General features: G+C 34.5%; 1 protein-coding gene across 1 annotated transcript; it reads right to left on the bottom strand.

Annotated features, from left to right (window-relative positions):
• Positions 1–7,031: 7,031 nt before the first annotated feature.
• Positions 7,032–8,570, bottom strand: LOC149403125 (ATP-citrate synthase beta chain protein 2-like). The gene is made up of 6 exons (XM_089609901.1): positions 8,541–8,570; positions 8,339–8,441; positions 7,739–7,804; positions 7,533–7,656; positions 7,179–7,459; positions 7,032–7,096 (listed from the first exon to the last, which is right to left on the bottom strand). Exons 1-5 carry the CDS (start codon positions 8,563–8,565, stop codon positions 7,367–7,369), a joined length of 411 nt encoding a protein of 136 aa, XP_089466027.1. The 5' UTR covers positions 8,566–8,570; the 3' UTR covers positions 7,032–7,096; positions 7,179–7,366.
• Positions 8,571–15,431: the final 6,861 nt, after the last annotated feature.

Genomic DNA, 15,431 nt, shown 5'->3' with positions numbered 1-15,431 from the left:
TTTGACGAAATATGAAGTTGTTAAAATTATATAATTTTTTTAATAAAGTTATTGAATATAAAATACACGAGAAATATGTTTTTTTTATGTTATATAAAAAGATAATATTGGTTGGACGTTTTTTTAGACAAAAATAAGTGTAAGTATTCTAGCGCGAAGGATAACACATTCTTATTCTTATTATTGTGTAGCGCTCTATTTATATTTTAGGTTTCTCTGTTTTGGTTAATCTTAGTCGTTCATTGTTTTTTCTATTAGGTGAAAATTCCCGCTTCCTATATAAAAAGTTTATTTGCGAGCTCTTGGTGGATTAAAATTAGAAGGCCTTCCAAGTCACCCATGTATTTCATCATATCTTACCAAGGGACGCGGACGTCAACCTCGAGGCCGATCTAAGCTAAACTATGGGTCTCGATGCTATCGATATATTTCTGAGCAGCTCGGGAGACTCATCTCGACTCCCCGCTTCACATGACATCCTATGGTATTCCGCGCGAACCATAAGATGATGTTTTCACGAACTTTTAATATGATTTATTGCATGAAATTTCTAACTCCTCAAACGTAAGATGAAATTAACAAAAGTGAGCGGGCCTATTTGATGTTCCTTGGTCGTTTTGGTTCGAAGCATATAAAATCCAAACAAAAGTAAAATCTAGCTGGTCGAATCCCCCATGAAAAAGTTCATAAAGTATTATCGTGAATACTTTAAATTATTGGCCACAATTTTGTTGGATTTATTTTCAGCCCATGTTCATTACTTCTTGTCAAATTCTAGCTACAACCAGTTAAAAGCTAAAATACGAAGAAGAAGAAAAAAAGATTGGAAGTGTCAATTTTTCATCCATTGACAATGTGTGTGGAAGTTTATAATATGTATGCGTGTCCAAGTGTGTGGGAGAGATTCCAAATACTAGATGCTTGAATTGACCGGTGAATCTTTTTACAAAATATTAGGTAATTAGCCAACTAAAATGTTTGAGATTGCTATATAACAAACGTTTCGTAAATCTTAGGTAAATAACCATAAATATGATATGAAATTTCTGATTTGCCATTTCATTTAAATTATGGTGTTGTATTTACGTCAATTTACGCGTGTAAATACATGGATGTCGCTATTTACTTAAGATTTACGAAACGTTGACTGTATAGCAATGTGAAACTGTAAATATGACTAATCATTTTATCATACAACTAGTTGTAAATATACATCATTATTATTAATGTTATAGTAATAGTAAACTAGTAATTATTATTTTTTATAATATTATAAAATAAGGGTGTTTTGCTAAAAAATAAAATAAAAAATATACATCCTTATTATTAATGTTATAGTAATAGTAAACTAGTAATTTTTTTTTATAATATTATAAAATAAAGGTGTTTTTCTAAAAAAAAATAAAATAAGGGTGTTATTTAATATTTTTTCGTTTTTCTATACTAGATGATATAGACAATTCTCTCTCTCTCTCTCTCTCTCTATCTATATATATATACATATATATATATATATATCTATATATATGTAATTATCTATTTATCCAATTAGTCCAATTTTATATAAATGCTTTATTTTGCAATAAATTTTGTTCTGCAAAATTACTTGAAAAATATATGTTGATTTCATCCACTGAAGAAATTAGTTTCTTTATAGGTATTCGCCAACATTGAGGTGAAACCCAAAATTCTGGAAAAAAAAATTGTCAAATTTCTACAAAAATTTACGTTTTCATAAATAACAAAATATCCGATGAAAAGAGAAAACGTTTCTAACAAAATTTCCATCAGAATCCACATATATGTCAACATTTTGATTCGTCATTTAACAATAGCTTTGAGACATACATAATCTATATGTACGAAATTATAGTAACAACACTTTTAGCTTATCATTTTGACAAGATTTTTCAATAATCTTTTACCAAAATTCATCTTGAACTCGACCATTATATAATTCATCTTTTGTCGAATACACATATAGTAAGCTTTTCCTCTATCTTTTAGATGACAAGCCAAATAATTTTAGTTTTAAAGTTCTTGTTTGCTAATAAAAATGTATGACTTTTCTTTTTATAAAAAAAGCATTAATATATATATATATATATATATATATATATATATATATATATATATATATATATATATATATATATAAAAGTTATAAACTACGGAAATAGCTTATTGGAACGAAAAAATTGTGATGAATATTGAACGATGACATTTAATTCTATACCAAATTAATTATGTATGATAGCAATAAAAAGAAAATATTAGTGCCCGTTGACATACGGCAGTCAGCAATATATGATGTATCATATCATCACAGTTAATGTATCATCTTTCACACTTCATATGATATACTTGATAATTATGATACTTGTGGCTTAAACATATCATAACTTCTCAATGACAATTATGATACTTGATAAAATTTAACGTAGATTGATAAATAGTTATCTCAGGCTATCATAATGTATCTGCTAATAATCTTGAGAAGACTATGCTCCAAAATATGCCTTGAGAAGACTTTCAATTTCTTGAAAGCTTTACATGTTTGGAAGGTCTGAAAACTTGGAAAATACAAAGGGGTGGTCATTCAAATTTTTCATTGTCTTAATACACTGTATATTAAACAACTATTTCAATATCAAGAGAAAATACGAAAAAAAAAAAAAAAACAGGTATATCTAGAAAATATCAAGAGGGAAAAATATTTGAAATTATTAGCAAAAAAAAAAAAAAAAAACTTGGGTTTAATTTAAGATTCTTTCACCGTCTTTACAAGCTGGAGGATTTGGTAAGAAAAAAGAAAAAGAAAAGAAAGAAGATATTTTACCCTTTACATTGGAGCTCTGCAACAAACGTAAGAATAAGTGAGCAATGTTAATTTAGGCTTTCCACATCATTTTAGTTATAAAATCCAACAAATATAAAAGGATTGCAATATTTGTTTCCATTATACAGAAAAGCATAAAGTACATAAATAGTCTATTATAATATAGGATATTTGTTTTCGTTATGCTCGTGCTAGTTTCATTCGGTTCCTTCCAAAGGATTTAAGGTTCGAAGATTTGCGACGCAACTTATTAAAAAGCAACCACATATATATATTATATATATATATATATGTATATATATATCATCTTTTCTGTCCTTAAGTTGAACTTCAAATTTTCAACTTTGATTTAGACTTCTTTTTTTCTTCTTCTGTAATGATGTGAGTGCTACGTTGAAAGTTGACGGGCATGATCGCTGTATGAAAGATTGAAAGTAACAAGCAACAACTGGATTCCTATGCGTTGAAAATACTAAACTAAAAATAAAATTAAAATGCGAGTTTAAAAATTAAGAAAAATCATATCATTCCTGTCTTTTCGGTGCAATAAGACACGAGATATACGCGGTGTAAAAACAAAATGCATGTTATCTTATGAATTAATGCAAGTTTACGACATACTCAACTTCAATGAAATAAAAATTATATTAATCAAATAAAATAAAAGTAAGGTTGCGAACTTAGCACACCTTACAAATACAAGTAGAAGAAAAGAAAAGAAAAAGTAAAAAAAGAATTACTAATGTGAAGTGGCAATGGGTCGGCCTCTATGTTGGCCCTTTCTAATGAGACGGGATCATTTTCGCTAAGGTTGAAGAGATTCTCAAAACGGCTAATGAATTTAATTGTTGTTGTTGTTTTTTTTTTTTATTATTCTTTTTAACCCCTAGTGTATGTGGTCCGGCGAGGCCATTAGCAATTTGGTTTGATATTTTTAAAGCAAAAGACAACTTTTATTGAAAATTCTTTCCATAAATTGGATTAAGGTGGATATATTTGAAGCAAATAACATGATATATAGTAATAATAGGAGAATATGGCTTAGGGTCTGGTCGCTGATGTGGATTCCTGCTTCCGAATAGGTCTTCGGATCTTAGGTTACTAGGTCATAGATGTTGCCACCGCCTGGTTATTATATTCGCCTGCCCGACAGTAGATGCGGGGTTGTCAACGTGGTTATTATCTTATTTTGAGGGGTAGAAAGTGAGCGTGAGGTTCGAGTAATCTTGAAATTTGTTCATCAATTTTGATTCAGACGGGGAACATGAAGTGACATTAGTCCTCGCCTGCTTCATTAGCGAGTCGTCAGATTCGTCATCGTCCCTTTGTCGGTTTCCATGGTCGTGGGTTTTTTGGCTTTGCGTGAAGTCTTCCAGGGGAGCGTATTTTTTCATCTGAGCCATTAGATCGGTCATTATCAAACGTTCTATTTGAATCATAGAGTCAAGGAGGTGACCTAGTTGGAAGTCTTCGAGGTAGCTGGGATGACATCAATGCCATCGAACTTGTCCACCTTGTTTGATTCTTTGGTGGATCTTGAAAAGTATTACCATAGTCTCCTTCCTTCTATGTTTGATTTATCGGAGGAAACTCTTTCCCAACCTTTGCTCTCGGTAGCCACTAAAAGGGATGGATTAAGGTTCGTCAGCTTATTGAACCGCTAGTAGGCAGGGTTGCCAAGTGTAAGACCTAACAAATACATGTAAAAAATATCCTTCTAAATTTGAAAAATTCATTCTTATTCAATATACATGTATTTATAATTATTAGTCTTTATCTTGAAACAACTCACAAAAGAGTCAAGTATAGTTTGTTTTTTTAGAACAAAAACTGTATTATTGATGATATTGATGAAGAGTGAATACATAAATTCGCAACGGAGATAAACTCCTAAATAATTGTTAAAACTGTTCGAAGAAAGAGTACAAAGTAATAAATAAATAGAACTAGACTTCTGAGAGATAAACAGTAACAGAGATGTCAAGATGCATCTAACAGAATTTCTCCCTCGTCCTTTGACGAAGAGAAGTAATTTTTTGGAAGATCATACAAAGATCCATTTCTTTTGGAGGCGTCTAGCCTAGGTGAGTCGAAGATCATAACTTCTACGAGGTCGTGTCCGGCCTTGAGGTTTTCACGCTTTCCCTTCGTGCCCTTGTATTTCCGTTGAGTCGGCTTGCTAATGAAGCGTTTGTTGTTGCGCTCGTAACCTCTCCAGTCAACAATCTGCACTTCTTTGTGGAGGAGTCAACGAGCAGCAGCACATGTCCAAAAACTGAAAGAGTCAAGTATAGTTGTGCATAAGATATTTGGCTAAAACGATATTCATGTTCTTAAAATCAATTTGACAAGTGTTTCATATTGATGATTATTAGGAGAACTCATGATGTTGGTAATGAAACATAGAGAGGGTCGACACTCTTTAGTTCCTCCTAAATATCTTAAATATTAAATAAGACTAAATTCATCTCTCAAGACTTGGGATTATAACCATTTACCACTTATAATTTTGAAGTCACTATGTTGATATACTCACGTTAACCTCAATATTCTTAGCTGAGACATAACTTCTTATGGTTAAATGTGCCATTGCCATTAATTAAGAAAGCTCGTGACAAAAAGAAGTGATTTCAAGGAAGCTTGTGACAAAAAGAAGTGATTTCTAGTAACTTGATTTGTTTGTGCTCACACAAAAACCCGAAACTAGTTCTTTGAGTTTATTTGTAGATTCGTTTTGTGGTAGTTCGTGCATCTCAAGCCAAGATCGAAGAGTCACGTTGGAGATCGAGATCATAGCTCTAAGGCTTCTACAAAGCTCACGCTTTGTCATTTCTTTGTACGCTTACATGCATCTTTGTTATGGATTCTTAAATGTCGAAATATGAATTTTTTTTGTAGATTCGTTTTGTGGTAGTTCGTGCATCTCAAGCCAAGATCGAAGAGTGACGTTGGAGATCTAGATCATAGCTCTAAGGCTTCTACAAAGCTCACGCTTTGTCATTTCTTTGTATATAAGAATATTTCCATTTTTGAGTTTGTTATCAATGGAAATAATCTCTCCATTAATATGGTCCATATACAAACGGTTTTCGACCAAATATAACGCACAATTAAGAGCCAAAATTAAGCAAATTGATTACGTTTATTATAACGTGCACTAGTACAAAAAAGACCTTTGGGTGCGACTTTTTTCGCACCCAAAAGTCAATTTTCGCACCCAAAGATACCTTTGGGTGCGACTTTTCCGCACCTGAAAGTCCGCACCTAAAGGCCTTGGGTGCGAAAAGTCGCACCCAAAAGTCATGACTTTCGGGTGCGACTTGTCGCACCTAAAGTCGCACCTAAAATGTCATAAAAATCCATTGAAAAGGCGGGTAAAAGAGCATTGGGTGCGACTTTGTCGCACCCGATAGTCAAAAGTCGCACCCGATAGTCAGTTTTGGGGAAAAAAATAGTACTTTAGACGTCGCTCTATTATAAAGTGACTTTAAATCTTTGAAAAATGTAATTGTTAATTGTGATTTAGTTGTCATCTGATTTGAAAGTGACTTTGATTCTTAATTTATTTATAAAATAAAAAGCAATTAAATGACATTACTTGATTTAATTTAATGAAACCTGTTATAAGCAATTAAAAATAAAAGGCTGAATGAAACTTGTTATATTGAAAAATAAAAATTATACCTAAATGATCCATAATACACATAATACACAGAATAAAAAAAATTGTTATAGCAAACTTCTGAAGAAGCTCCACTCTTTTGTCTCTATTGTCCCCTCTCTTGATCCTTTTTTTTTACAAAAATTAAACAGTAAGATAATATTTGAATCAAATAATTTGACAATGTTTATGTATAGTAGTACCTGTGCCCGATCCCCGGGACACGAATGCCCTTCTTTTTCATGCTCTCGACAAACTCGTACGGTGAAAGCTTCTGCAAAACAAAGAAGCATAAAGCTTATTAGTTTAAAAAAAATGAAAAAAATGGTGGTTTTTGAAGAGTTCATATTGTGGATTATGTTGTCGTAAGCGTTTTTGAAGTAGCGAGCAGCGTCGTCGACGGCACCGCCGAATCGCGGGCCGATAGTCAACAAACCTGGTCAGATAAATGAAATATAGACCCGTTATTATCTTAGCTCTACTGTTATTCAACGAACAAACCATTTTGACAGAGCTGTTGACTTATTATTTACCCGACATGAGACATGAGCCCCGGAGACACAAGGACCGTGGTCGGCACAGAGCATAACGCAAATCTAACACCACCGATCACAAATGTATTAGTTCCTCCGATGAATCGAGCATAAAAATCGAAGCTTTATAGTGACAATTAATTACCTCGATGAACTGAGTACAGTAACGAGGAAGGCTGCGTTTGAACCACAATAGAGAGATAACGTCTCCCACGCCGAGACCCTGTTCGACAATGGAAGACATAGGGACGCCGGCATAACACGGTTCCTCGCCTGCAAAATTGTTCCGACGAATATAATTTAGAACGAAAGGTTTGATATAACTGAGTACAGTCACTGAATGATGTTATCGATAGTTCCGGCTGTGTCGCCGATCTTAAAGGCTCCGGCTTGGATGCCACCAACAGTGGCGGGTCCAAGAACAACCTGCAAAACCATTGTCGTTCAATAAGTGAAATTCCCATTTGGGTTTGTTTGTGTGTCAGTACTCGGTCTTTACCTTGTTGCTTGACCGAGCGAAGGCAATCAATTCTTTGGTGTCTGCCTCGGGAACACCCTCAGCGATGATAGCCACGACTCGTATTGTCGGCTGCTTCAGTGCACCCATGGAAGAAGCCGCATCACTGAATGAGGCAAAGTTCTATTTCCAGTAAATAAATGAATAAACAAATTTTAAAACAATATATTAGCATGATATATACCAACCTCCGAAACGAGGCAAAGTTGATAAAGACATCGGCGGTGGGATGTGAGGCACACGCAGCTTCAATGCTGCAGAATTGCAGATTAGAATATCAGACAAATTCTAAACTCAAAAAAGTCAACAACGATGTTCTCTGCTTTGATAGAAGTGTCTTAGCCAAAAACACTTTCAAAATCCACAGAACTCTTGAGTTTTAGAAATAAAAGGAGGGAATACACATCACACCCAAAAGCGTTTTAGCAATGTTGATTTCTGTTAGGATGTTGCATATAAGGCAAAAATCAGAAGCTATGTTATTCTTTTTAGGAGAGAATTATTGGAGAAAGGCATCGAATCATTTCGGGAAATATTCTTGTGAAAGAATAGAGAAGAGCCACGGGTCTCCAACATTACCCGAACCCCATATATTCCTATCAATACTACCAACTGTTCATCTGTATATTCTGTTCTTACTTTTATCAAATCAGATCAAATTCATAACAATACGACAGTAGCATAACTATATCATCTCTCTCACAGCCCTAGAATTTGCTCCCGAGAATTACACACCAAGCAAGTTAATTATATTGAATCTATATCTGAACTATCTACACACGACTCACGTCGAATGAACTGGGATTGCTATTTCCTCTTGGCCGAAAAAGAGCTTCTGAAATCCCTCTGAGCCGGGGCTGATGATTCCGGCGACTGACGGCGTGTCCCTCCCTGCACACACAACACAAGTAACGTCACTATTACACATTTCCACCAAAAAGAATCGAACTTCATGCAAATAATCGATACTCGTCATAAAGCTTCTCGTACCGCAAAGGAAGTCAAAATCAAGCATTCGCTGGATCGTTGAGCATTTTACAACACACTTATATAAAATTCCACACCACCATATAAACATAACCCAATTTTTTCCTTTTTCAATTTTTTTTTGGTATAATCATTTCCTCTGGTTTTCATTTTCCCATGGCTGAGAGAGAAGAACAAGCCAAGCCTCTATCTCAAACTCAATTAAAATAAAAAAAAACCCCAAAATTCCTAAAACGAACCCTAGAATCCGAATTAAGAAGTGGGGAAGAAGATTTTATTTACCTTGCTTCCCGAAATCCAGTCTCCTCGGCGCCGTCTCCCTCTTTTCCCGGCGTCCTCGGCGTGCTCGCGGCGGCGCTCGCTCCTTCTCGGCCGCGCGCGCGAGGTGATGCTCGGTCTCGGTGGCTGCTGTCGGCCGACGTCTTCCTCCGCGAGCTCGAATCCGTCTCACTCTCTCGCTCTCTTCCTCTATCTCGCTCTCTCGCTCTCTCTTCCTCTCTCTCTCCTTCTCTCGGCTCTCTCTCTCTCTTTCTCTCGGTCTCTCTCTTTTCCTTTCTCTCTTCTTTCTTTTCTTTTCTTTTCTTTTCTTCTTTTTTTTCCTTTCACGTTTCTTTGGCAGAAATTTTAGAAGTGAAATAAGAGGGAACAAAATCCCGCTAATTTTTTAGACAAATGTTTTGGACTTTTGGGTGCGAAAAGTCGCACCAAAAAGTCATCCGCACCGAAAAACTGTATTTGTAGTAGTGGTGATATTTCTCATTGATGGTTATGAGAATATATTATAAACGATTTTGAGGTCCCTAGGCTCACTCATTCAATTCAGAAACTAACACCATCTAAGAGAGAGAATAAGAGCCTAGAAGAACCACAAAATTCTCGTCGGAATCGGAGTCCCGAGCTCGCCGGAAAAACACAACAATAGTCGGAGGTAAACCGATCCTTTTCGCTTCCGCTTTAACGTGTTCATGTTGCTAGAACACCTTTAGTATGTGTAAAAATATCTTACATTTGGTATCAGAGCCCCACACAACCTCTACCTTGTTTTTGAAAATTTCCATATTCTTGTGTGTTTATGTTTTGCGTTTTTTGACGTCAAAATGTTAATATTATTATGGAAATCTTTGAGAAAATTGTTTTGTGATTCTTTTAGCTTTTGAATCACTCAATTCGGTGTTAAAATGAGGGAAAACGAGTCGGATCTTGAAACGGGTCACAACCGGGTCGTAATAACCCATCTAGAGGTTGAAGACGATGAAAAAACGACATGTAGTTTATTTTGGCGTCGTTTTCAGTTTTTTGTCGTTTTTCTTCCCTTATGTCGTTTTTGTGCATGCTGTCTTTTTTTTTTCTTTTCAGCATGTCTTGGGCTGATTCCTTAACAGGCCTGCTCTTATTTATTTTTGGCCTATTAACTTAAAACCTCTTCATTACATGTTTTCAAATATGAGGTCAACTCCAAACTTGGTTTTTATTACATGTTGTATATATATAATATTATATACGTACCAAACTTGGAATCTAAAAAACCACCAGACTTGGTATATGTCTTTAATATTGTGCACTTTATGTGATGTGGCTGATGTTTTCAATTGTTTTACATATACCATTTAGTTATTTACACGGTAAAATTGTTTAAGATCTTTATTAAGAATATGATTCATAGTCATATTGTACAGAAAATAAAATATTTTGATGCATGTTATTAATTTTATTTGCATTATTTAGAATCTATATAAATATTGTGTTAGAATAATTAAGAAGTTATATGACGGTTTATTATTATTATTTTGTAATATGCATATAACATTTAGCAATGACTAGCACAATATTATTTATTTTAGTCTTTATTATTGTTTGTGATTTATATGGTCTTAATTAATTAAAGAATAGCCACAACATCTTTAATTAATTTAGATTGTATATTTAGAATTAATATCACATAAAACAATAGTTGTGGTTAATCATATACTATATTATGAAATCTACCCACAGGAATTTTGTAATATTTGTATGATTAATTATGATAAAATATCAAATTATATTTCCTAATTAACCTACACGCATTAGGAAAGGGAACATAGTTTGACTGTTTTATCATAGTCGTGTGAATCTAATTGAATTAGAACTTTAGCCCACATGCAAGTTTTATGTCTCTAGATTCATTGAGTAAAAACATGTTTTACATTGATAAAACATGATATAGTAATTTTATTCAATTTTTTTTTTAATAAGCATGTCTAATTTATGTAAATTGCAGCTCGTCAACCTGTTAGTTACTCTGATGTGGATAGTGACAATAAGGGGCTTATCCTTCATTTAGGATGGATGTACGTGCTAAATGAAGTTATAAAGCTTAAGCCACCCACAATTATGTACATTTGATGTCATATAGTCTTACGAAGACTCTTGCTTGTAATTGCTTATTCATTAATATAAAGTTGAAACGTTCATTCATTCTTTCTTTGTTTGAAGCTTTATGATAAAACCTTAGTCTTTTAGTCCATAAACAAACTTAACAACTTACAAAGAGACAAATGTAAATTTGCATGAACAAACTCTTCGTAGTTTGCTTAAAACGATATATTCGCAATCTTAGGGTCAAAGGACTATTGACCTCAGTACGATTGTTAGAAGAATCTATGATGTCTGGTTATGAGGCATTGAGAGTTGGAGACTCTATAGTTCTTCTAAGTATCTTCCGAAGGTACTGAATTGACCAGTGCACTTCTAGAGACAAGATAAGAACAAACCATTTAACCTCTTATGTCTCGAAGTCACTATGTATGAATTGCATCATGCTTACCTTAATCCTGAAATGAGACATGTCATTTCATAGCTTACGTATTCTCATTTGAGAAAGTCAGAGTTCGGACTCACTATGTGATTCCGAACAGGGCCTATTGGTGAAGTACTAAGTTGTGAGAATGTCATGAGTAACTTTGTGAAGTTCTCATAGATATGGAATTCATGTACAAGATTGCTGAAATGCAATGTATGTCACCTCATGCTTTGTTCCTTGGAGTGTGAATAAATGAACTGGCCAGTGTCCAAATTGAGTCCTGACTCTTTTGGATGAAACAATGTGACTTGTTAGCTCCTCGTCAATACATTGTTTCTAACTTATTCACAAACGACAAAGGAGTTGAGGAAATAACAGCTAGAAGGGTAAAATGGTAATTTAGTAAATCCCGACTAGCTGATGACATTCATGAAGGGTAAACATAGATAATATTCAGTGGATCCGCTCATCATAATTATGTTGAATTCTTGAGTAGAAAATAAATTCATTTGAACCGAGAGATTTTCAGTGTCAATTCTTTAGTGGAGTCAGTTGGCATTAAGCTAAACTTGGAAAAGGTTTGTGAACTTTTGAGTCCAAGTGTTTAGCTCAAGCTTTGTTCATTTGGGTCCATGAGGTCACTATCACGAATCACATCGATTAGGAATAGTTAAACTGGAAGCTAAGTCAAAACAAAAACGAAAATAGTCAAAAGGGTATTTTTGTCTTTTGAGACAAATGATGAAATGAATGTCAATAAATTTTTTGACAAGTTCATTTGATGACTTAATGTCACTCGGCCATGACTTGATCATTGGGCCTTGTGAATTAATTTTATTTCATAAGAATTTTATTGAAAATTCTTAATGGGCCTTTCACATGTTGTCATGAACAAATGAAGAAGCTTCTAGAAGCTCCTTCTAGATGTGAAATGGGCGCCCAAATACCCAAGAGAAAGATAGATTATTTTGTGCATAAATGTATCAAGATACTTGCCAAAAGAAAAAGAGGAAACAAATTTCCTCTATGAGGAAAGCATAAGTTCGGCCAACACAAGGGAAAGAGAGAGACAAACTAAATGAGGAAACAAATCCAAGGCTTATTAAAGCACATGTTGGACGTGCAAAGCAAGGGAAAAATAGGAAATAAGATTTCCTCATAAAGGCTTGGAAAATAAGAGGAAACTACTTCTTTCCAAGGCCAACTATTCTCCTATAAATAGGACCCTCATTCCTCTCATTCTACTCATTCCACATAAGTTAGAGATTGAGAGCCTCTCTCTCTAGAACTTGTGGTTGCCGCCCCTTCCTCCCTCTCTAGTTTATTTTCGACTTTTTTTTGTTTTGGCACCTAGGTCCTCATTTGACCTAGAGTTTAGCTCTGCGACTTCAAGACTTGTTCTTAAGTCGTAGTGTTTAAAAGTGTCCACTCACTAATTCCTTTATTTCGAGTGATTTAGTGATAGAAACTATCGTGGTTGCTCGAGGTGCCGAGGAAAGAAAGAGAGGCGTGCTGCGAGGGGAGACGAGCGTTGCGAACTTTCCAAAAGCTTCTCAAAGATCAAGCTTCAAGAAAGGTTAGTAAACTTCTTAGCTCATAATAGTTTTTATTTATTTGTACTTACTCTTTGTCTAGGTTAGTAAAAACTGTTTTACTTGTAAAAGAAATTTTTTAAAATTCCGCCGCTTACCGAAGCGTTAATTATTTTCTTAAACCCTAGATAGATTCCAACAAATGGTATCAGAGCTATGGTCAAAGATATGCATGTACATGTATTTAAAATTATGAGCTTGAAAATCGTTTTCGAAAGTTTACTAATTTTGTGACAAGTTAGAATTGTTATCTTAGATTTTTTTTTAATTTATTGCTCTTTCCTTTAAATTAAAAAAAGATGTTGATTTTCTATGAGTTTGGGATGTTATTAAAACACATTAGAATCAGTTCTAAAAGTTTTTAATTTTTTATATTGAAAAACGTGTTTTAAAGGTTTGAGAAATTTCGAGTAAAATTTTGTGACTAGTTTTCTTATCTTACTAGTTTCTTATTTTCACTTGAATCGTTTTATGCTTGTTGTTATTTCTTTTATGCCTTGTTATTACCTTGCTAATAAAACACAAATAAAAGCTTTAACAACCTTCATAAAACGTTCCGTTACACTCGATTCTTTTTTCGCACCTAAAAAGGACCAAGCTTTAATTATTTCTTTTTCTTCGAGCTGGAGTAAACCCGCATTAAAAGTGGCATAAATCTCTGCTCAGAAATCTAAATTTAATGATTCTTGAATCAAATTAAAGCTCTGTCTGTCCTCTGTCCAATGCCACTGGTGTCGACTTAAAAGGACATCGGAGCAGCCAGATATGGCGATTTTACTCCGAGGTGCGCGGCTGTGCTGAAACTCCAGTTTTTTAGAAATCCGGATTTTCAAACCACACTACCATGAGTTATTGAACTCTAATGAGAAAATTTTCTTGAGCAAAAATGTTTTTCATATGATTATAAACATGATGTGTAAGATTAAAATGTTTTGATTTTTGAAAGTTTAATTGAAATTGAGTTTTTACAAAACTAGTTTGAATTTTGAAAAACCGTTTTCACTTTCAAACTTGAAAATATTTTGTCATCCAAATCAAATAAGTTTTCAAAATGTTTTCAAAACTATATCTATATCACATATGTTCAAAATCTATATGCTCTTGAAAATTTGAGTGGGAGGTCTCCTTGTAGACAAGCCGAAAAATAAAAAGATGTGTAATCAAATTAATCCAGTTATAATGTTGCTTCCCCATAATTTATCGTAGCCTAATAAATAAATAAATAAATAAAACTAACCAGGAAAACAACGTTCCTCCGTAGAAGATGATTTCTTGATCTCGCCAAAAGATAACGGGTTGCTCTATTTTACACCTAACCAAATATAGAATCAAAGTAAGACAGCATGCATTCAGTAATTAATTTGATTCCTCAAACTTTCAAGTGTTCGAGTGAGTTGAAGTTCACACTTCCCTCACGCACTTTCCCGAAATAGAAAATAGGAAAAGATCGAGTATGTACCTTATGCCTTTATGCACTAATACTGCTCTGAACATGTCGATCTAGGATTCTCTTCTAGTTGTCCGCTCTGTCGCTCTCTAACTAGGAAATCTGTTTCCGAACTTATAAGAGTCGATGAACCAACTCCAAAAACTAAGTGGGAGGGTTATACTTGTTGTTTGTAACCCACGATCTCCAACACTAATGAAAAGTGCAAGTGTCGCCAGACTAAGAGTCACCCTCGTGGCCCTCTCTTAAATGAGAGTACTCAAGGGTTCTTTGCTCTGATCATTGCTCAATGAGCTACGTCCGAGAGTGAGACGATGATGACAAGGCCTCCCCTTGGGGGATTGTTTTTCAAAGTTGATCTTTTGGACTAAGTAGTTGGTTACACACTTAGACTCAATCCCTAGTAATCCTCCCTCGAGGCCCTGCGAAAGGATGTGAGTGATCAAACCAATTTAAAAGGTGGCTAGTCAAAATTGATGTATTGACATCTTGGCTAAGCATTAATGATGTGTCATTTACTTATAAATGGAGATTTTTTGCGGCCTTCTCTTGAGGGAGTAAATTATCGTTTGGTTTATAACACCTTTGGATTTTATAAAAGTCTTAATAAAACTTAAATCCTAAACCAAAGACTAATCATAAACTTGTTTCAACTTAAATAAGCAACATGTCTCGCAAACATCTCTCAAACATCTTTTCGTCGAACAAACTCGAAACAAAGACTATGTAGATTCGAAACATAACCTCGATATCATCCTTACCGTTAACAAGCACAAAAGGGTACTCACCACCCTGTGTCCTCCCCAAACGAATAATGATTCGACTCAAGAGGACAATGACGCCTTAGCGGCCTGGCTTCGATCCGATGAGATTGTGAGGTGCTATATCTTAGCATCTATGAACAATATGCTGAAAAAGCAACATCGTGACATCGAGACTGCCGCCGACATGCTCTACAATCTCCTTGAGATGTTTGAAGGGCAAAGGCGTCAAGCAAGGCAACAAGCAGTCCGACGGTTTATGAACTGTCACATGAAGGCTAGGACTCCTATTGGAGACTTTATGATACTGATCAT

Source organism: Urtica dioica, chromosome 3 (genome assembly GCF_054948205.1).
Source record: "Urtica dioica subsp. dioica isolate 48M chromosome 3, U.dioica_male_clone48M_v1_H2, whole genome shotgun sequence".
NCBI lineage: Eukaryota > Viridiplantae > Streptophyta > Magnoliopsida > Rosales > Urticaceae > Urtica > Urtica dioica.
Note: the sequence above shows the minus strand (reverse complement) of the source record. Positions and strands in the feature narration are given on the sequence as shown.